General features: G+C 46.5%; 1 protein-coding gene across 2 annotated transcripts in view; it reads right to left on the bottom strand.

Annotated features, from left to right (window-relative positions):
• The window catches only part of ZNRF3 (zinc and ring finger 3), a 158,694-nt gene extending 141,377 nt beyond the window's left edge, over positions 1–17,317 (bottom strand). Inside the window, exon 1 of one of the 2 annotated variants that reach the window (XM_047828369.1) lies at positions 16,732–17,317. In XM_047828369.1, the coding sequence (XP_047684325.1) occupies positions 16,732–17,031 (300 nt within the window). In that variant the 5' untranslated portion in view covers positions 17,032–17,317. The remainder of the gene's footprint in view (positions 1–16,731) is intronic. The other variant, XM_047828370.1, reaches the window with a different exon arrangement.
• Between the last annotated feature and the right edge of the window lie 6,800 nt (positions 17,318–24,117).

Below are 24,117 nucleotides of genomic sequence, written 5' to 3' on the forward strand. Positions count from 1 at the left end.
ACTCAGAACCGTTCTCTGAGGTGAGGTTACAGCACTTGTTTATTTAGAGGCTTTTTTTTTTTTCTCCTACTTGAACTAGATAAGAGCGAGCTCACTCTCTAATACCAGATTTATGCTGCCCTATGGGTCTGCCCTTCACCCAAGTCACTTTGAGGGTGCTGAGCAAGAAGCTCTCCATCTACCCACCAGGCTACCTTCCTTGCGTGCCACACGAGAAATTACAGCTGAGCCTCTGCGGACACGCTCAAGGTCACTACGGGAAGTCACCCAACAATTTCCCTGCATGCATTCTGGATCAGAATCCTAAGGAAACCGGGAAGAGTCCCCAGTTAGGAAAGTTCCATCAGGACAGCAGATCCTTTCAGGAGCAAGACTCTTGGGCCTTGACATAGAAAGAAGTGTAACCTCAGAGACAGCAAGGAGAAAAGCTCACCTGCAACAGAAGGAGAAGGGGCATCATCTTTCCATCACCCAGTCTCAGGAATGTGAGAGAAGGGGGTAGACAGAGATGAAAACTACCTTCTCCATTCAAGGAGAGGAATGCACAGCCCAGTCTTGGCAGAGGGTGGTGGGGGAAAGTAAAAAAAAAAAAAAACAAAAAAAAAACACAAAAACCCTACAATGCACTCCTATCATTCCCATTTTTAGAAAAAGTCAATGTGTCTAATTTGAGGGTTAAGATTAATAAAGTATTTGCTTTGGCAAAATTGCACACTGGATCAAACCAAGTGCTGAAGTCACTTGTGCTTGCCACAGGCCCCACATAATTAGGCCCCCAGAGCACAGCCTTAGTATATCACAACATTCCACGTGCCCTGGCCGGATCCAGAGGAGCAATCAACCACCCCGCTTTCCTTCGGAGCAGTGGTGCCCGTATGCAGGCCATGTGGCCTCAGGAACAACAGACAGGCTCGCCTAGAAACACAGCCTCCTATACACACAACTTGCAGTTCACATGTACGTGTGTGCGCGTGCGCACATGTGCCTGTCCAAAAGAGCAGAGCTCAGGGTCGGGATGATGATCTAGCTGCAGGGTGTAGGGGTGAGCGGACGAAGCAGCAGCACAGCGTACCTCCTGGGAAACAGGTGAAAGAGGGAACCGGGGCCCAGGGAGGAACAAGCAACCTGACCCTCTTGCACAGTGCTTAAATGCCACTCTGGGGAGCCCCTGGGCCCCCACCTGGGGAGAAGAGATAACGGTCTAAGTGGTCAGACACTGAGTGTGTTAAAAAAAACAACAACCCCATTTTACGATTTCTTCTCAATGACTAGCACCTTTGGATTCTTTCCACTTGATAAGCTACCACTCTAGAATAAAAATTTAGAACGACAGCACGTTAGATATAGGTGAGGACCGACATAAAATGATGTAGGCTATTTTCTTCATCAGCAGCCTCACTGTCACTAAACACAAATTGTGTGCTGTGAGTACCTCATTTAACCCTCACAACATCTCCAGGGGAGACTTAGCTCCATTTTACAGATGAAGAAACAGACACCCAGGGAGGCAAAGTCGCGTTTCCACAGCAGGTAATTGGGTTCAAACCCAAAGCAGTCTCTCCCATCAGCAAAGGAAATCCAGGACTACTCCTTCTGCAAAACTTACAACATGCTTTAAGGAACGTGCCAAACTCTGGGTATCTATGTAGCGAAGCTGGAAAGCTGTTGCTCCCAACAGCCATGTCAGTGTTCGATGACACGGAAGTGTCCTCCCACTTGTCTTAAGTGCAGTTGGCTCAAGGTTGTAGCTGTAACACAGAACTAAGGATAACTTACACCCAAATCAGGTTAGAATCCAAAAGTTAAACTGTAAGTTTTTCTTAGGAATACACGTGTATCTTCTCCCATACAATCGTGGTGTCACTTCTGCTCCACAAAAGCCTACCCAGGTAATTGCTGAGGTACCCAAGGTTTGGGGACCCCACTCGAGTCAGCTCATCTCTTGAGAGCTAACACAAACCAGAAAAGCGGCCAGAGCAGAGATCAAGAATCTGCATACTACGGCACCTGGGTGGCTCAATCGGTTGAGCGTCCGACTTCAGCTCAAGTCATGATCTCACAGCTCGTGAGTTCGAGCCCCGCATCAGGCTCTGTGCTAACAGCTCAGAGCCTGGAGCCTGCTTCTGATTCTGTGTCTCCCTCTCTCTTCTGCCCTCCCCCTCTCGCATTTTCTCTCTCTCTCTTTCTCTCTCTCTCTCAAAAATAAGCAAACATTAAAAAAAAAATTATTTTTAAAGAATCTGCATACTAAACTCCCTATGTGCCCCTGATACCTTGTTTCCCAGTGTTACACAGAATTCTAACCAACACGGTTCCCTGGTTTTCTAGGAATGGACAAAAATCAGAAACAGCATGTAAGAATTGCTGAGAGAGAGGCGAAGAGGGAATAACACAAAGGTGCCATATCAGCCCACAGGGAGACGGCCTCATGCAATGAACAATTCCAGGGGGTGCCCCAATGTATCTGGGGTCCATATTATGACCAATTTACAGCAAATGAAAGCCACGTATCTTGAGGAAGTAAAGCTGTTCCTAATTCACACAAGACCCTTCAGGCTGGAGTGGGGAAATATCAAAAGACTGAGACACCAGCCCCACCCTGAAGGAGGATCCAATCTAATGGGAGAGTCACACAGCTGACCCCAAGTCAGCAAAGTCTAAATGTGTGGTCAGCCTCCCCTTCGGAATTATTAAGTTTCTACTGGGGGGTGGGGGTTGTTGCTTTTTTCTATTTTGAGCCTTGAAGGCAAGCCCCCACAACACAAGACTGCCTGAGCTGTTGTGCCTGTGAAAGTCCCAGCCTCCTCCAGTAGCTCAGTTCTCCTTCTGTCCAGAAATGCTAGGACGACTCAATCGGTTAAGTGTGTGACTTCGGCTTAGGTCATGATCTCACAGTTTGTGGGTTTGAGCCCCATGTCAGGCTCTCTGCTTACAGCTCGGAGCCTAGAGCCTGCTTTGGATCCTTGGTACCCCACCCCCTCTCTGCCCCTCCCCCTCACTCTCTCTCTCTCGCTTTCAAAATTAAATAAACATTAAAAAAAAAAAAAATGCTAGGACAGTGGATGATGCCCACAAGTCCCATCCTGCTCCGCCAGCCTGGGCCCCATCTGGCTTGCTAGACCTGATCAGTTCCCTTCCGGACACTTCACCGCACAACACCAGGCACCGCAGAATTAGTCGTGCAAGACTGCCATCTGCAAAGGGGCAAACAGCATTCCAGTGTGGGGTGCCAGGGGCACATCCCTCCTCCTCCTGTCCTAACTCAGCCTGCCAAAGCTTAACAGCTAGGCATCTGAAAGTACCACCACTGGGTGATAGCATTCACAACCACGGTCTTTGTTGAGTACAGGAGAGTAAGTAGGGGAGAGGACAGGCCTTCCTGGGATGGGGAGAAGAGGGGAATGAAGATAAAGAGCTGGAGGATGGAGAGTCCCCCAACCATCCTCTGCCTCATTCTTCTTTTCCTCCCCTTTCTCTAATCAGCCGTCACTAGGTTAGAGTTATCAGAGGGCAAGGGATGTTGGCAGGGCGTGAGAGGAGGGGGTTGGTAATATTAGGAGATAGGAGATTCCCTATTTACCTTGCAGCAAGTAGGGAAGACATCTACACATGGAAGATCCGCCATAGAACTTCCACAGTTTCACAAGAGGACCATTAAAACAGCCTTGCAAAAGTAAATTAAGAAAATTAATTAATGTTATCTAAGCATGTAGTTGAGAATTCTAGAGTTTTCCACAACATCTTCCTACAGGGGCACCTATGGGGAATAATTTCACTTAGAACATTCAAAACTCTTCTGCCCCCATCCCACTGCTGTTTTAGAGCCTCCCCCTTCCAAAAACAAGGTTGGCATGGCAACCCCGGCACCAGTCACCGTGGTCCCTAACCACATCCGCCAGGGCTTGGCATGCTGAGGCGTGTGCCAACTCCGTTGTCTGTAGGGCACTCCTGGCCACAGTGCACAGCAAGCTATAATCAAGTCAGAAACCATCGCATTCGTATAGAACTCGGCTCAACATAAATATTCATTAAATGTGAAAACCTATGGTGATGCAATCTTGAGACTGCAAATTTAAACACAAGAGTCAGGAAATGCAAAAATTACCACTGCCACTGCAACGTGAAATCACCCACACGGCACATTTAATGCCACAAGCGAGTTTCTATGTGTCCTAGAGATTTAAACCTAATAACACCAAAATTTCAAAACTACACATTAGGTGCTTGTTTAGTTCCCTGGATGACATTCACTAATAGGCATTGGAACATTTCTGGAGTGGATATGCCAGGAAGGGGCACAGAAACCCTCTACTATAAGTGAAATATAACACATCATGGGTACACTCTAGAATCTTCCAGACAGTCCCAGGGCCCATATAATAGCCACTATTCCACAAAAACAGCAACAATAACCAAAACAACAACAACAACAACTCAATATGCCAATATGTACATAACCAAGCAATAATTCAATAATTCCCATATGTTTATAGTGGGCCCCATAAAGAGTAGAAAATCAAATGTTTATTAAATTGAAATTTCAATTTCTTCCACACAAAGCCTGCTGGCCTCTTTAGAAACACTACTGTAGTCCTTTAAAACTCTGCTTTCCACCCAGCACTTAAAACACAGGATCAAGGACCATGCCAGACAGTCCAAATGAGGTAACAATATGGTACAAATTTAAGTAGGGACGTAGGGACCCATATACAGTTGCTTCTGATGGGTCATACTGGAGTTACAGTATTGCTGTATACAGTTTTGCTATTCCTCAAAAGTACCAATTTTCTAAGTGCCACCAAAATATTATCCAAACTTAAATAAAACACACTCCTTAAAAGTCTACAGTCAGGCTGGGACGTTCTCTTCTCCAGCATGCTTTGGACAATGTACCCAGGTAGTTGCATGCCAGGCTAGAAAGGAGTTAAGAGAAGGCATCATCCCCTTGCCCACATCTCCTTTTCTAGCTTCCTGGAGAGCAGGGGCAAGGTGAAATTACTGTGAGTCTGGTCCATCCCAACTGTTTGGAATAGCCCTGGGACACACCCATGTCTACAAGCTGCTTGTGAATTGTTTCTACAATCATAGAAAGTTCTCCCTCCAAAAAAGCCAAGTCTTTTTCTGGCCACACTAACATCCCCATCACTATGCTATCCCCAAGTATTATGATCTAGAAAAAGGATTTTAATTCAGTAAATATTAGAGAGTTGTACTGCCAGGCAATAGGGGGGGTAAGGCGCAACCCCCGCCTAGTGGGAGCTGTGATCTTGTGGGGAAAGGAAACCATTAACAAGAGGACAACTACAATGAGGAATTTAAGACCAGCTGCCAAGTGAAGGAAGGAGTGCTTGGGTTCAAAGGAATACACTGGTGGAAGAGGAAACGTGTGATGGGAAGGACTGGACATGTGGCCCCTGAAAGCAGGGAAGGAACCAACCGCAGAGGAGAGGGCACAGAACATGGAGGCACAGAAATGTATTACAGCAGAAGGGTGCTCAGAATGAACGGCGCAGACGAAGGAAAGCCCAGGACCCATTCAGGGAACAAGGGTGGAACACACAGGACCCAGGTCTGCAGCCCAGAGGCGGTAAGCGGACGGGGGCGGACAGGGGCGGACAGGATGGTGCTGGAGGGACTGCCCAGGTCACCCATGTGCTCAGTTGGGTGGTTAACAGTGGGATGGTCCTGAAAGATTTTGATCAAGGTTGGGCCGAGATCAAAGGTTACTATGGAAAGATGAGGCTGGTGGGGGGGAGGAAAAATGGACTCCGAGAGCGAGAACGTGAGGCAGGGAGACCTCCGGGCAGCCTCTGGCATGAAGAGGTAAGGTCAGCGAGGAAAGAGGAAATCGAGCACCATCTTGAGTACACCATTTCCCTTTGACCTGGTCACAGGCTACCTTGATTTCGATTTTGAAAAGGCTTTGCAAGTCAAGCTTGCGACATTCTTTACATGCCATTGGCTGTCTGCTTACCACGGACTCCAGCACCGAGGCACGTTCTGAAAAGATGAGAAATCTCCGGGTACTCTGTGTCATTTCCCCAAATTGCATAAAGGGGCTGAACACACATGTAAAATGGGTTTAAGTAATAGTGTACAACTAGGTACAAAGAAAAACACTCTATGTTGAGTATGGGACAAGCCTTGGCAACCAGGACAACCTGGCCGGCAGCTGGCCTTCTAGGGCAGAATCCGGGGAAGGCACTCCCAAGCTGCACGCTGAGACAGAAACAAGATAATACAGGTGAAAGTGCACTGGGGACCCTAATGCACCAGGCACATGAAAGATTTTCTGGAACTCAACCACCAAAGTGGGAGGCTGTTCTAGAAAGACCAGCACCGGGGAGCCCCAAGACCAGACTTCTAATCACAGCTCCTCTTGTGACCTAAGGCCCAAGGCCCTTGCCCCCAGTCCCCTCACTGTAAAAAGACAGCTGAGCCATAGCATTTTCAGGGTGCCCTCCAGTTGAAACAGTAACTCTAGAGGTCAAAAGAAACCAAGGAGCAAAAAGAGAGGCAGGACACAGATCTTCATGAAGACACAGGCCAAATGACTTCAGCCTTCGAGAAGAACAAGAGAAAATGGAAGCCCCTGTACCAAAGTAAAAAGAACACTAGTCACACAGAGCCAGGTGAGCCCTCCCCAGCAGCGAAACTAGAGCCTCATGGGGTCCACTGAAGCATCATAATGCCACAACAGGACATCAGGCACATTGGGTGGTTGAGGAAGGAAAGAGAGGAGACTCACCAAGCACAACTTAAACGCTTTTGGCTTCAGGACTTTCAGAGAAAGGTTGGCCAACTCCAGTGCCTACAGGGGCCAGGCGTGGGTCAAGGTAATTACCACTGAGCGAAGTAAGCCAAAGCAATGCAATAGAGACTGATGAACTTGAGGGCCCATGTCCCATCTGAAGGGCACGGCAGTTATCCCACGGGGCAGGCTAGGCTGTTGCCATGCAAAAAAGTGGACCTGATGTTGCCAGTCTTTTAATTTTTCAAGAAGAGCCAAAGCCCTAGATTTTGATGTAAAATTTCAAGATGTTTAACAGGAATCAAAGAAAATACCAGGAACCAGTTTCAGCCCTTGGTCCTGCTGTTTTGAATGCACCCCTGGTGAACCTGCGCTTGGCTCCACTCGTATGTCTGCCCAACGCCAACTAATGGCAGCGTCACTCTGAATGAAAGGACAGATTCGTAAGGCCTTTCTGAACCTGGCCTGTTCACAAGCAGAGAGCCTGTTCTATGGGAACACTGCGGGGCACAAAACAGTGAATGCAGGAGCAGCACCCTCCTGGGCCACAATCTGTCGCCACAGGATGTGCAGACAGCGCGGTGGTGCCTTCCGTGAGGTGTTCTCTAGGCCTCCCCGCACAGCCATCTGCCTGGACAGCCGCCCCATCCCCTGCCCAGAACACAAGAGCGGCCTGCTGCTCCTGAATCACACTCAGATACCTATGAGGGAGGACCCACGAAACCACGCCAGGTACCTTCCCTTTGATACAGACATTAGTCATAACTCAGATCCTCGCGGGAGAGGGGAAAAAAAGCCAGTATTTTACTATCCACTAAGAGAAACGGACAGACTTTCACTTGTAAGAAGTCGCCTTTGGGATTTTTTTTTTATTGCTGTTGTTATGCTACCTGTTATGAGCAGGAATAGGTGGAAACATGTATGCCAACCTGGCAAGGAGTATAAACTAAAACCACCCTTCTGCAGAGCAATCTGACAACACATACCAGGAGCATTCAAAATGTTTACACCACTTGACCCCATCCATGGTCCCAATTCTAGAACTTTATCCTTTGAAAATAATCAAGAAATACAGAACGGATGTTCCCCACAGCCATTCCTTAGAATAATGGAAGGCAAGAGTATGCTACACAGACACTAAAAATGTTTCAAAGCATTGAGCAACAGGAAAATACTCAAGGTGGACAGAGCGTTATAAGCACCAGGTAATGCTTTCTCCAATTTTCTTTAGAATCCCTCCAAGCTCACATGAAAACGAGAGGAAAAGTTGGACCAGAACACAAAAGGTTAACAGAGGTTATCTTTAGGTAGTGGGATTCATTTTCTCCTTCATACTTTTCTAGATCTTCCAAACATTTTCTGATGTTTACCTGCAATAAACACGTATTATTTTTACAATTAAAAAAAAAGTTACAGGGATGTCTGGCTAGCTCAGTTGGTGGAGCACGGGACTCTCGATTTCAAGGCTCTGAGTTCAAGCCCCAAGTTGGGTGCAGAGATTCCTTAAAAATAAAATCTTAAAAAAAAAAAAAAAAGTAAGTTACAGGTGATTTTTTTTTTTTTTAAAAGAAGATTTTGGCCCTGACTAGAAACAATGTAAAATTAATCTACTCTTCTGGGGCTAATTTAACTGCCCAAGTTTGTATGGGAGAAATCACAGAAATGACATGCTTTATCAGCGGTGCAGAAAAGGTGATGTTTTTCTCTACACTGTATCCACCGTAGAGACTCAATAAATATCTGCTGACAAGTTAGCACACTCAAACTAAATTCAAGTAAAAAATCAAATTTTAATCGAATTCTTACAGCACTGGATAGGCCCTTACACACACCCAACTGAGCATGACCTTTACTATTTTTTTTTTAATTTTTTTTTAACATTTATTTATTTTTGAGACAGAGAGACAGAGCATGAACAGGGGAGGGTCAGGGAGAGAGGGAGACACAGAATCTGAAACAGGCTCCAGGCTCTGAGCGGTCAGCACAGAGCCCGATGCGGGGCTCAAACTCACGGACCGCGAGATCATGATCTGAGCCGAAGTCGGACGCTTAACCGACTAAGCCACCCAGGCGCCCCAACTCTTTTATTTTTAACACACAGCAGCTTGGGCACAGAAATCCCCATTCCAACATACATTTTTAACATCAAACTGCTAGGATCCTCAAAGTATGCTTTTCGCATCAAGTCTACACATTGAGTTTCTAAACAACCATCTCACAATGCTGGAGAGAGCAGGGGATTAATACCAAGTCTTACAACACATCTTAAGGGCAATAAAAATAAAATGCTCTCCCTTGAACCACAATAGGCCAGCTGACCTCATTCTCTTCACACTATCATGAGTCAACAGAGCTGCTAAAAATCAGACTTTAAAACATCTCATTCAAGCTACAAATGAAACAAAGAACCTCTACTCTTTACCTCCTCCCTATCCTGTTTGACAGGTATAAAAAGGCACGTCTCCACAAAGGGGTTATCAGCTTCAACCTCAAAGGTGGGTAAAAACGAGTCGGAAAAGGCCAGAAGGCTCAAATCCACATACTCTGTCATTACATACGTGTTTCTTCAGAATGGGTTGCCCAGACCTACACTTTGCAGCCTGGCCTGGGTGTTCAACCCTCAGTATCCTGTCCTACCATACAAGACTTGTGCTTTGCGTGCAAGTCTGTCCCCAACACTCAGCTGCCTGAGGCCAGGGACGGTGTCCTGTGACCTCACCTCGCCCAGGGCCTGGTGGACAGAAGGCAGCAGTGGATACCTGTCCACAGAAGGAATACAGCACCCATAGAGAGTTTTAACAGCCAGGAGGATGGAATGAGCAGGGAGAATCCACAGCTCTAGGCTCTTAGAATCTTTTATTTCATTTTATTTAAAAAGAAGCTATTTTTTTTTAATGTTTATTTATGTTTGAGAGAGAGAGTGCGAGCAGGGGAGGGACAGAGAGAAACAATCTCTCAGAGGCAGAGCATCTGCCAGCGCAGAGCCCAACGCAGGGCTCGAACTCACGAACTGTGAGATCATGACCTGAGCCGAAGTCAGACACCTAACCCACTGAGCCACCTGAGAGCCCGGCTTTTACAATTTTTTATATCAGATAGTCAGGGAACATGTAGTTTGTGCAATGTAAGAAAGGGGCTGCGTGTGGGGCACAACCTCTTTGGAGAAAGCGATGGAGACTTCGACATGGCTCTAAAAAGTCAGCCACCGGGCACCTGGGTGGCTCAGTCGGTTAAACGTCCGACTTCGGCTCAGGTCACGATCTCGCGGTTCGTGGGTTCAAGCCCCGCGTCGGGCTCTGTGCCGACAGCTCAGAGCCTGGAGCCTGCTTCGGATCCTGTGTCTCCCTCTCTCTCTCTGCCCCTCCCCTGCTCATGCTCTGTCTGTCTCTGTCTCTCAATAAATGTTAAGGAAAAAAAATTTCTTTAAGTAGCTATAGGAAGGAGTTGTGTCTCACACCAGAAATCCCTTAGATGCCAGAGCACCTGTGGCCATTCCGACTTTCCCAATAGCCAAAAAACAATCAAAGAGCCACTGAGTGACAGTTGTACACTTCAAGTCACTGGTCCCTCTTCCCAAATTTGGCCGATAGGCTCTTCATGGGAAAAACAAGTCGAATGACACTTCTATGCAAGAAAGAGAGACGGAAGGAGGAGACAGATCTCTGTAAGTGTAGGGAGGGCATCTTCTCCGCTGAAGTTACAGACTCACTTATTGCTCAGTCATCCTGGGTTTATATCTGACTTCAAACTACACCATCAGTTCCCATAATCTCATCCCAAGCAGAAGCAAGTGCCAACTGAAGCAGTCTTGTAAAAACAGAAATGGCTTAGAATCACACAGACCTGGGTTTGAATCTCAGCCCCACTACGGACATGCTCAGTAACTTAGAAAGTGACTTCATTCTCAGAGCTCAGTTTCCTCATCTGAAAACCTGGGACATGCCGTCTTAGCTCGCCCATGAAATGTGGGCACAGCACTGTGTCCAGAGACTGGCACACAGGAAGCACTTGGCCATCAATAGCTACCTTATAAAGCTCTGACAGAGGGAAAGACTGAGCGAGTCAAAATTTACATCAGAGGAGAAAAGCAACATTTAAACCCAATGCACAATTTAATTCCCCAATTATACACCTGACCCTAAAGCATGCTTCTGCATCTGCTCTCTCTGGCATACTCAGCCGAAATGCAGCCAAAAATGACAGAAAGCCTCCAAGCCTGGGAGTCTGGAGACCCGAACAGTTATCAGGTCATCTCTACCTCGCCACATACCCTGGTCAAGGCACTTCACTTCTCTGGATCTCCTTATCTAACACATTAAAGGGCTGAATCTGTTCTTCTGATTATCAAGATTGATTTAAATGTCATTTTTGTCATGAACCATAAATCCACATTCCCCAGACTTGGGAAACACCGACAGGAAGCAAAGTTTTCACATGGCACATATTCAGGTTAATGATGATTCTGAATTCCAAGCCCCGACTGTTATTTCCACAGACACTAGGGCTTGGCTATGAACTATTCTCCATGGGTTTGTCCATCCGTAACAGCTGTCCACATTAGAGCTTTCTCAATACTCAGTGTTTTGTCAAGTAAAGAACGTCTACAGACCCTTATAATGCCACGTATCCTGCCCCTTAACATGCATGCACACAGGTTACTCGCATACAGCCTGGAGTAATCATACCAGTGGTCCACCACAACCAGAGAGACGTCCGTTCTTGCCATCTAATGCCAAGTAACTTTCTGGAAATAACAACCAAAAAGGAAAGATAATCCCAGAATTTATTAGCCAAGCCAAAGGAAGTTACTCATCAATTAATCCAAGCCCAGTAAGACCCACTGCCTGCCTGATATCGATTCTAAATCCATCATTCAGTCACGAAATATTAAGTGTCTGACAAGTGGCAGACACTGGGGACCCAGAGATGGATCCAGGGATGAGCAAAAATAAACAGACCATGACCATGGGGTCAAGGTCCACAAGAGAAGGTGTGAGGGGCTGTTCAAGGCATTTCAACATCGAAAGATGCTCCATTTTGTTTTCCAGTAAATGATGAGAAGGAAAACATTTACAATCTGCTCTCGCACATGCTGCATTCAGATCGTCACCTTCTTGCACTCCACCCTCTAGATGCAAAAAATTCTTTGAGTCACCATTTTCTCACTTCACCCAAGGATAATGTGTTTAACTAGTACCAGATGGATGCACAGGAGAGAAGTTATTCGTTACAGACAATGGATGTCTTAGGAACCAAGGGCTCAATTCTGTGGGGAAACCCACTTGGGAAGGATTATCATGCATCCATACACATCTATCACTATGAGCGACTGTGGACTCCAAAAACAGTATGGGGTCTGGTACAAAACAGAGTTTTGGTAAACATTTATTGGATGAATATGCTCCACGGAGACACACAAACCTGGAGACTTCTCTACAACTCTTGCCAGCCTGGGTCCCACATCACTCCAAATTCTTAGTAATGGACTATTTGATGATGAGTATCAGATTAGTGTTTCTCTTTTTCCTCTTGGGGAGGAGGGGCATCACAGAACCCCCCAAGAGGCAAAATTGTGTACCTTCTCAGGAAAACAGAAGTGCACATACACAAGTGCAGGTGCATGTAATTGTGCGTATAATTTCAGGGGTTCACAGGCCCTCTCTAGAAGTCTGTGACCCTCAGGTTAAGAACCCCTATGCTAGATTCTTAGAAATGAGACTCAATTAATGTCCAAATCTAACCAGCCACGTTCGATTTATTTGGCAAAAATACAAGCAAAGGGGCCAGACGGGCCTGGGTTTCCATCCAGGTTTTATCATTTGCCAGCTATGTGAGGTTCGAGAAGTCACATCGCCTTTCTCGGCCTCGGTTTCCTCGTCTGTAAAATGGGTTAAGAGTAGTTGCTAATTCCAGTTAAAGTCAGGATGAGATGAGCAAACGCACGACGTGCTTGGCACGGTGCCCTGTATGCACAAGATGGCGGCCATCACCACTTTCCCTCCAGTCTGCGGAATCTACGCTTGCCTCCCACTACCATCTATCTGCACCTCCGTTCAGGGCTGCATTAACAGCTCCCATGGGATCTTAGGGAACAAGGCAGAAAATGAGAGCCCCTGAGAATTCATGAGGTCACAAAACATAGCCCTAACGTTTTCCCCCAAATCAACTGCTTGGTTTTAACCTATGAAGGCCCTTCTGACAGACAGTCGGCGATCTCTTTCTGTGTAAATCCAGGTCAGCTGCCGGCACACAATTGTTCTATTAGGCCAAGTCAATTTTTAGAGGCAGGCCTGTTCACTTCAAATGGAGATGAAAAGCAAAGTGTTTGATCAAATACCGAACTGCAGAACCACACTGACAGGGAAACAAGGCAGAGGAATTAGTTTCCTAAAATTATTCTCTGTGATACCCTTGGTTAATATTGGATGTTTAAGGATGTCACTCAGCCCTTCTGACCTACCACCCAGCTTCCCCCAGCTTCCATGGCTAAAGGCACTGGCTTGGGTCTTAAACGTTCTCAGCTCTCCTCTGCTTTCAAGACCATTCAACACTTAACCCAGGCTCCAGAAAGGCCAATTTTAAAGTTACACAAAACCTATCATTCAGACTCCTTCTACAAATGAATTTCTCAAGCCTTTCTAAATATTTGACTTCAAGGGAAAAAAATGCATTTCCACTTTAAAACAATCTTTCATCTCTAGCGATGCAAATTTTCTTTGTTTGTTTAACCAATCCAGATACCACCAGCCAGTGTTTAATCAGGCCTTTATTTAACATCGCTAACCATGTGAGTTGCACAGCCAAGTCTGAAAGTTTCAGATAATGATCTCATAATAGCAACAAATTGGTTCAAAGATGAAATATGTATCAATATATCTAAGAACCCTTTAAAGTTCCACACTTTAGAATGACAGGGCTGTAATTAATTCCTCCAGCATTCAGACTGTATGCCTGACATTCTTACACAAGCAAATGGATTTCAATGCTGCATGAATAATATAATTAATAGCATTTCATATCCACATACTGTTTTCACAGCTTTCACAGATGAAGATGTCAAAAAAAAAAAAAAATCTCTCTTCTCAACAGAGCACACTGGTGACCTTGGGAAAGTTATTTAAGCCTAAAACGCACAAGCAGAGAACCAAGAATCCTGTGACTAATCCCAAGGTTTTAATTACTATCTCGCTCTGACACTGACACACACACACACACACACACACACACACACTCTCTCTCTCTCTCTCTCTCTCTCTCTCTCTCTCTCTCTCTCTTAACCCAGTCTCCCCCTCCCCTTCCATGCAAATGACCAAACAGGTACTCTAATTAGAAGTATCTGGGGCAAACCAGACTGTGACAAGGTATCTCCTGTCACTGTATATAATAGGGAGGGGGAAAAACAGTAACAAACCAATTTCCTATCTTAGAACACTTAAAGTAAAGAGACTCCCAAACAGATCTTTTTTTCCCCTTAACCATGAACAACAATGCTACCGAACCCCACTGGAAAAAACAAAACGCCATGTTGCAATGCTGCTATTAGGTTTTAGTTATAGGAGAATGAACTCTGCTCTGAAGACCATAAAATATTAAATAGCAAATCACGCAGGGTTATTTTAAGACAGTAAATAAAAGGAGGTTTGAAAAGTTCAACAAGGCGCTTAGAAAACATGATTAATCTGAAGCTGAACACCAATGTGTTCCTTCTACATTGTCATTTTTCATACAAAATGTTACATTCCCTCTCAGCAGTCCTGAAACACCAGCTTTCCTTACAAAAACATTTTTCAGGGCTGACAGGGGCCACACCAGTTACTTCAGTCGAGCAGTATTCAAATAACTAATAAAAACATGCCAGCCTCTGTATACACACAGCCCTGAAAGCCATGCTGAGTTCCCTCCATCTGGGCACCCATGAGGTTCAGCGAGTAGGCCCCTGCAATAAAGTTATTAAAGATATGGAGAACACCAAGAAATGACTATTCAGACAGCTCAGATAAACTCACCAACACTGTGCAGTTATAAAGGAATTAAGGACACCTATTAGTGATTGCTTAAGAGGTCAACTTATTAAATACCATTTAAGTCATTTTTCTTTACTTAGCAATTGTTGACTGAATTTTTTTTTTTTTTTTTTTTTTTTTTGGCTAGGCTAATGGACTACAAAAGAGATAAGCACTTCAAAAAGATTCAAAAGGGAATAGATTCCTTCTGCCAAATTCACACATTCTCTCTACTCACAAGGATAAAATAGCTACAAACGGTGTGTTTAAACTGCTAATTTTGTATTAAATGGTGAACCCAAGATTATCTCCAAAGCACAGCACTACCCATAATGGAGAGCCAGCCAGACAAACTACGGTGGAGAAAGAGTATAAGTTAAAACACTGCAGATAAAAATCACAAACTTCAAAAGTCTCCTTCAAGTAGTGAAGTGCCATATTAAAACATCTTTTCTCTTAGAAGGCTGTAAATCAAACATTTCTAAAGCCATCAAGGCGCACTGAAAGACTCAAAGAGGAGTTACAAGGAGCAAGCTTTAAGATCCAAACTATTCTTGAAGGCTGCAACTGAAATGTGTAGGAATCTTCAACAGACCATCTTCTCTAAAGCTTATAAACTAAAGGCCATAATTATAACATTAGCAAGGAAAAAAGTGCAAAAGCCTTTAACATACATAGTCACAGGACTCAAACATGTGTTTCCCCTTTTATTTACCCTGCAGAAGTTTAAGATGGGGATAAGAGCTCTGTGAGGCAAGGCTGCTGATTAATCGCTTGGCAGGGATGCCTCCCCCAGCTTTGTAAGGACACACCTCTAAGGAGCCAAGTTGCACAGCTCCCTGCCTACCCACCTAGGGCTCTGAGTATGCACGGCGGTAGGAGAAAGGAAGAAGCTGCTATGCAATCATCCATACGCTTCCCTTCTCTTCATTCATAACTCATCCAAGAGTAAAGCACAGAAGGCCCAAAGCTTAGAAGTCTGCAGACACCCCATCGCCTCCAAAAAGGCTCCAAAACAAGCCAACCATTTCAAATCGCCCGCATCCGAGGCATGCATATTAACCGCCCTAAGTGGGCTGGCAGTCTACTAACAAGTTGACAAAATCATAGCCAAGGAAGCGGGAAGGCATCTACCCAGCTCAGCGACCGCAGAGGCTTCAGCTCGGCCCCACCTCCAAAGTGTAGGCACAGCTTAAAGCTCTCCCCAGCCAGCTTCCTTTGGACACAGACCTCTCTCATTGGGAGCAATGAGAGGTGGGGAGGCCCTGTCAGTGAGCGACCCTGTCTCCCCATTTCCAGGCCCTCCGCAGAAGTCCTTGGCCCAGGAGCGGGCAGGCAGTCTCCCTCCCACCCTCTGTAATCCGAGGCACGCAGCGAAGGCTGCCTTCTACGGCCACTCCAGGGCACTCGCGATCCCCACTCTCCGGCCAGCTCCCCCTGCTTTCCTTGCCTGCCGCTGCTCGTCCACAGCCCTGCAGGGAGGTCAGCGCCCAGGTGAGTGAGGCTGGCGGCAGGTTCCAGAAAAGAACCTAATGGTGTACAGCCTCTCAGACAAACCTTGGCTACTCCCAAAAAGAACGTGCAGGGATGGAAAGCAAAGCCTGCAACCTGAAACAAGCCACCCCATCCTTCATCGCTCATCTTCCCAAAGTTGGCATTCAACAGGTAGTTCCAGGACTTCCACCTGAGGCAAGTCGAATGCCCAACCGGCCCAAGGGGGGCCGTCCCAACGCGGGTACCAGACCCGGGGTCTCCCTCCCGCTCCCCCCGTACCCGCAGGAGGCCAAGCCCCCACGTGCGTTCGCCCCCCGCTGCGGCGCCCCGGAGGCCGCGTCCCGCCCGCCGGCCGGGGAAGGATGCCGCCGGCCTCCTCACCACCCCTCCCGCCCGCCCGCCCGCCAGCCCGCGGCGGGGTCGGCGGGCGCAGCCCCCGGAGCCATCTTGTGGCGGCGCGGGGCCCGGGCGGCGGGCAGCTACCTGCACGATCTCGCCCTCCGCGCTGAGCGTGGCCCCGGCCCGCGAGAAGCGGCCCGTGAGGCCGGTGGTGTAGGTGGTGTAGTCGCCGCTCGGGCTCGACTCGAACAGCACCACCTCCACAAACGCCGTCTCCTTGGCCCGCGCCGCGCCGGGCCCCGCGGCCGCCAGCAGCAGCCCGAGAAGCAGCGGCAGCGGCGGCGGCGGCGGCAGGCGGCGGCCGCGGGGGCCGCGGGGGCGGCGGCGGAGGCGGTGGCGGCGGCGGCCCGGGGCCCCTGGGCGCCCGCCCGAGCGCGGCCTCATGGTCCTGCGGCGGGAGGGCGCGGAGGGCGGGCGCGGCCGAGCATAGTCGCGGGCCGGCGGAGGACCGAGCGCGGGCGGACGCCTCACAGCCCCATCGCGGCGGCGGCGGCGGCTTTGTGGGTCGCAGGCTCGGCTCGGCTCCCCCGGCCGTCGCGCCGCGGCCCTTTCATCTGCTCCACGTGAGGGGTTATCCCCGCCCCGGCAACGTCGTGACCCGCTCTCCCCTCCCTCCCCGCACTCGACCGCCGCGGCCGCCGGGGGGGAGCGGGAAGGCGGGGCAGGCGCGGCGGGGGGCGGCCCGACGGCCGGACACGCCCCCGCGCTCGCCACGCCCCCTCGCCCCGCCCCGCCCCTCGCCTCCTGCGCCCCACCCCATTGTTCTCGCCCCGCCCACCGCCCACCGTCTTGCTCCGCCCCATCGTCCTCGCTCCGCCCCCTCCCCACCGTCCCTACCCCGCCCCCTCGTCCTCGCTCCGCCCTAACGCTCTAGCTCCACCCCTTCGTCCGCGCTCCGCCCTCGGCGGCAGACATTTCTCCTTACGGTTGCCAGAGTTCGGCGGGAACCCGGACAGCATCCTGCTCCCCGGCGACTGCATTCTCTCTGGAGGCCCCACGCCTCCTGGTCCGGTGTGGTAGTTAGGGCCTTGTCCTTCCCGGCTCTGCGACCCCAATCCACAGTTCCTGGGAGCCCGCACCCGGCTCTCCACTCTCACCCCCACCTCGAATGGGATCGAATGAGAAGCCCCCGCGGGTCAGGGCCGTTTGCAACTCAGCCTTGCAGGGCAGCGTGTGGTTCTGCACCGGTGTCGCTAAGACAGTTACTCTCAACTGTTTGGTGGTGGGGGGCAGCGAGGGGAGGCTTTTAGCCGTTGGATTCTGATGGAGTTCATCTTTCTGCAGCCCCAGAGACTGTAACTCAAACAGCCCCCAGAGGGGTTCTGAAACTGAGTCTATCCGTGTGCAGAAGGCCAGAGGATTCCAACACCATCACTCTTTATGCACAGAATGATGGCTGCCAAATTAATGTACCAAAGACATGCTCCAGGTCCCAGGGGTCCCCAACCTCCCAGAAGATAAACTTTCAACAACCTGCTCCTCTTTGGAGCATGCATTTCTTCGTCATCTAGTCCTATGAGAATCGAAACCCTCAAAACTGGGATTCAATTCCCACTTCCCCCGTGGAGTTTTCTTTCTTTCAGCAAAATGGCTTTGTTCAGATATTAGCAAATATTTGGTTAGGATGATCTGCTTCTACTTGCTACCACACCCAAAATATTAAAAAGACGAAAAGAAAAGAAAACTCATTGAGCATTGTCTTGAATAAACAACTTACCAAGGTTACATTTTAAAATAGAAAAAATATTTTCAAAATGTGGAATAGAAAATACATGAAAAAACCCATGGATCTGCGTTGCCGCATTTGGACCACCCAGAGTTTCTGCTTAGGAGGGAGGCACCTGGGAAAGCAGGGCTTTGCATATACAGCAGCCTCTTAGTTTCCTCAGAATCAAGCCTAACTGGTGCCGGCTGGATCTGGGCAACATCAGTCCTGAAATCTCCCCAGAGGTGGCACAGTCCAGTCATTAAAAGGGAAGTCAATTACTACAGCCCACCCATGACAACTGCAATATTTAAAATTCAAGGTTACCATCCACTGATGAATGAGTCAACAAAAACAGTATATCCATACAATGGAATGAAGTACTGATACAAGCTACAACATGAATGAACATTAGGGTAAGTGAAAGAGGCCAGTCACAAAGGACCACATAGTGTGTGATTCCATTTATATGAAATGTCCAGAATAGGCAAATCTACAGAGACAGAAAGTAAATTAGTGGTTGCCAAGAGGCTGAAGGGAGGCAGGAATGGGTAGTGACTGCTAATGGGTTTCTTTCGGGGGTGATGAAAATGTTCTGGAATTAGATAATGCTGATGGTTGCACAACTCTGTAAATATACTAAAACCCACTGAATTATACACTGTAAAATGATGCATTTAATCATATGCCAATTATATCTCAATACAGTTGTTAAAAAAATTCAAAGTCTTTAGTGGTATTTTCATGCAAACACACACACACACACACACACACACACACACACACACATATATACACACGGGATACTGTGTAAGGATATTCTCTACTCTTTGAAGGCTCACACCCTCAGTACCCAGGCTGCTCTATTTAAAATGGTAGTGTGTCCCCATCCCCAAATCCCTATCTCCCTTAGTCGGCCACCCCCCTGGCATTTATCACCTTCTAACATACGAAATAATTTGCTTATTTATTTTTGTCTCTCTTCCACGCCCCACATACACACATGCCAGAGAACAAACTCTATAATGGCAAGGATCTTGTCTTGGTCACTGACTTAGGCCAAGGCTGCCTGGCCCAGAGTAGGCACTCAATACATATTTGTTGCATGAATTAATGACTAAATGAATGAGTGATAAGCTCATCGTTTTGTATCCCTCCCATTTTCCAGGACATTTGGGGCAGCTTGTTAACTAACAGCTGTTTAGGAGCACCGGACTTCATGGGACCAAAATAAATTCTGAATGTGGAGAAGGGCAGCAATCCTTCCTCTTAAGGATTGCAATAAAGAAAACCCAGACAAGGGTCAAAAAAGAAACTGGCTTCAATATTTAAAACTCTGCTTAAAAGAAATACATCGTTAATTAAACACAGGCCAGCAACACAAAGGTAACACAATTCATCTCTCACCAGTGTAAAGCTGTTTAGAAATGGAGATACTTAGTATCCAAAATCTATAAAGAGCTCACCAAACTCCACACCCGAAAAACAAATAACCCAGTGAAGAAATGGGCAGAAAACATGAATAGACACTTCTCTAAAGAAGACATCCGGATGGCCAACAGGCACATGAAAAGATGTTCAGCGTCGCTCCTTATCAGGGAAATACAAATCAAAACCACACTCAGGTATCACCTCACGCCAGTCAGAGTGGCCAAAATGAACAAATCAGGAGACTATAGAGGCTGGAGAGGATGTGGAGAAACGGGAACCCTCTTGCACTGTTGGTGGGAATGCAAATTGGTGCAGCCGCTCTGGAAAGCAGTGTGGAGGTTCCTCAGAAAATTAAAAATAGACCTACCCTATGACCCAGCAATAGCACTGCTAGGAATTTATCCAAGGGATACAGGAGCACTGATGCATAGGGCCACTTGTACCCCAATGTTCATAGCAGCACTCTCAACAATAGCCAAATTATGGAAAGAGCCTAAATGTCCATCAACTGATGAATGGATAAAGAAATTGTGGTTTATATACACAATGGAATATTACGTGGCAATGAGAAAAAATGAAATATGGCCTTTTGTAGCAACGTGGATGGAACTGGAGAGTGTGATGCTAAGTGAAATAAGCCATACAGAGAAAGACAGATACCATATGGTTTCACTCTTATGTGGATCCTGAGAAACTGAACAGGAACCCATGGGGGAGGGGAAGGAAAAAAAATAAAGAGGTTAGAATGGGAGAGAGCCAAAGCATAAGAGACTGTTAAAAACTGAGAACAAACTGAGGGTTGATGGGGGGTGGGAGGGAGGAGAGGGTGGGTGATGGGTATTGAGGAGGGCACCTTTTGGGATGAGCACTGGGTGTTGTATGGAAACCAATTTGTCAATAAATTTCATAAAAAAAAATAAATAAAAATAAATAAATAAATAAGAGAATACAAAAAAAAAAAAAAAGAAATGGAGATACTTACTGAGTAATGAAATTTCACCAAAATCTGATGGGCAGTGAGGGGAGATGGGAAATAACTTCAAATGAGAGATAAGACCCATTGGCTAGGGTAAGTGAATCAAGTGATAGGAGTGAAGAGAAGTAGTACTCATTCATTATTTTTCGTGGAACATCCCTAGAGGCCATCCTGAGAGTAACTTATCTTGTGCTCTTCTCTGCCTATCAGACGCAGCTCAGATGAAAATAACCAAGAACAGGTGCATCAGTATCAGTTAGAGGTGCCAGATCTTTGGTAAATCTCATTGACTTAGGCCAAAAACCTCACAAAGCTTTGGGAAACTTTCTGCCATCGAAGTTGTATTTAAATGACCAAATAGGGGGGCACCTGGGTGGCTCAGTTGGTAAAGCATCCGATTTCAGTTCAGGTCATGATCTTGCAGTCCGTGGGTTCCAGCCCCACGTCAGGCTCTGTGCTAACAGCTCAGAGCCAGGAGCCTGCTTCAGATTCTGTGTCTCCCTTTCTCTCTGTCCCTCCTCCGCTTGTGCTCGGTTTCTCTCTCAAAAATGAACATAGAAAGAAAGAAAGAAAGAAAGAAAGAAAGAAAGAACCAAATAGGGAAGTATCCTTTACTACCTAAAGAAACTATATCTGTGCTAAATAAAAACAGACATGGATATTCACTGCAGTATTGTTTTTAATAATAAAAGGCAAGAAATAACCTAAATGTCCATCAATAGGGAATTAGTTAAATAAATTATGGTATACTCACTTAACATATAAGAGAACCCATGTTGAATAGCCACTTAAAAAATAAAGAACCAGGTGCTTGGATGGCTCAGTCAGTTAAGCATCCCACTTCAGCTCAGGTCATGATCTTGCAGTCTGCGAGTTCAAGTCCCATGTCCGGCTCTGTGCTGACAGCTCAGAGCCTGAATCCTGCTTCAGATTCTGTGTCTCCCTCTCTCTCTCTGCCCCTTCCCCACTCATGCTCCATCTCTCTCTCTCTCTCTTTCAAAAATAAATTAAAAAACATAAAAAAATAAAGAACTTATATTGAATGATCTTCAATATATACTGCTAAGTGAAAAAGATGTGTATATGCTATGATACAATAGATGGGAGTGGGTAAGTAGACAACATATTCATGAAGGTTTGCAAACATTAACTATGTGTGGAAGGAGACATAAGAAATGAATAAACAGTTGCCTCTGAAGAGGCATCTGGGTGACTGGGAGGCAGGGAAAGGAGGGAGACCTATTTTTTTTCCCTGTATACCCTTTGTACCTATTGAATTAGCTCCATGAGCATATGCTACTTATTCAAAGGTAATAAAATAGACTGGCCTACTAAATCAATAGCTGATAACATTCATGTTCTATATGCAAACATATTCATTCAATAAACTTGACTGAACACCTACTACGTGTCACTGGAATACGAAAAGGGATTGGCCTATAGTTATGGAAGATGCTAGCGTTACGGAAAACTAACACAAGACCTCTCAGTACTACTTTTGCAACTTCTTCTTCTAATTATTTGCAAATAAAAACTAAATTTAAAAATACTGGATGACCCAATCCCTGTAACCAAGTAGTTTCTTTCCTTTCTTCCCTCCTTCTGCAAACACTTATTACTGTATGGGACAGAGAAATCCTACAGCGTGATGATAGAAAGCACTTTCTTTTACAAAGTAATTCTGCGAGTTTTAAACTCCTCTTGCTTCGTTAAGGTGATTCAAATTTGAAACTTGCTAGCATTCTTCCACAGTATTTATATCTATTTCTGTAAACTTTCATTGATTGTATTTAAACATCATATAATTCTCTTGAAAGGTACAATAGATATTCTACAGACAAGTAGTGGCAATGCTTTCAAAACTCTTAGAAGTGTCTCTTCCACCTTTGAAGTATACCATCAATCTATGTCTACTTTGAGCCTTGAGGCAGAAGGCCAATCTGGGCCCGGATTCATCAGTGGTTTAAACCCTGCTTCAACCTGTCCCTGATTTGCAATGGCCACCCAACCAGGAGTCACAAATTCAAACAATGCTCCAGGGGCCATGCAGGGAATGTGACTGAGTGAGGTGGCCAGGTGTAAGCTAAAATAACCCCCAGTGAGAAGGTAAATGGCAAAGGGGCCTCGGGCAGGGATATCTTGGGAGCGGTGGCCTCAGAATACATGGTCCATCCAGAGGGCTATTACCACACATTGTTGCTCTGGGGAATGTGGGTCCAGGATTCACAGATCTTGTGATTTGTTCAAAAGAAGCAAAAAAGCAGGTATATTTTTAGCATCTTCTGGTTTTTAAGAAGTTTACAACAGATTTTAAAAATTTTTATTGCTAGGTGGGGCCAAATAAGCACATCCATAGGCCATTTGTTGGTCCAGAAGACACAGAAGAGGAGTCTGACAAAGTAGATGCTGATTGGACCAGGTCGTAAAACTATCATGGCTAGATTGGTAGGGTGGATTCCAAGATCTGAGAAGTGTAAATACTGCACAATATAAAGGAGACAGTTGGGGGGGGGGGGTGGCGGGCAGTACCCTAAACCACAAGAGGCACCTGCCTTCAGGATGCAGTATTTAACTGAAGTGGAAATGTAATCACATGCCTACTTGACCACGAAAGGCTGATAGCAGATGAGGGGTCATTAGAGCTTTGAAAGATAAGACGGGTTGCATTGATTATACCTCTATTTGAAATTTAAAAAAAAAAGGCTGAGATAAAACACTAGAAGAAAATAATGACTAATCACTTGCTTTTGTCCAGCTGTACAGGACAGGGTAGCTTAGCACAGAGGTGAGTTAACAGGAGAGAAGAGAGAATGGATGAGAATGTGGAAAGCTACACTCCATTCATGCTAGGTAGAAAGCAACACCCATTTGAGGGGAGATGGTAATGAACAGAAATTGTTGATTCAGCATCCCTTCCTAAGGGTGATCACCACTTCCTAGCTGACCTCATCTCTCTGGGGCTGTCAATCACAGAGGCATGTGACCCCAAATTACCAATCAAAGTACTCTGCTCCCCTAGCTACAATATGTTCAGAAGTAGATATGTGACCAAAGCAAGGCCAATCAGAGTCTTCTCTGAACTTTGATCCATTGGAAACTGGGAGAGAGAAGGTCTGTCTTCTCCTATGGGATTTGAAACCGCAGGATTAGGTAAATTTAACCTATTTGTGGGTACTTTCCCCCAACCATCTGGAAAACACTGCTGCTATAGAAGAGAAGTAGAGATAATCTGAGAGGAGACAAGCAAGAAGAGGGAAGATACTTGGTTTCATCATTGGAGCCCCTGGATCCACCCTTATAACAAAAGACTCCAGACAAATATAACAGCGAAGTCAACTCGTTCAATGACAGCTTCAGT

Source organism: Prionailurus viverrinus, chromosome D3 (assembly GCF_022837055.1).
Source record: "Prionailurus viverrinus isolate Anna chromosome D3, UM_Priviv_1.0, whole genome shotgun sequence".
NCBI classification, from domain to species: Eukaryota; Metazoa; Chordata; class Mammalia; order Carnivora; family Felidae; genus Prionailurus; species Prionailurus viverrinus.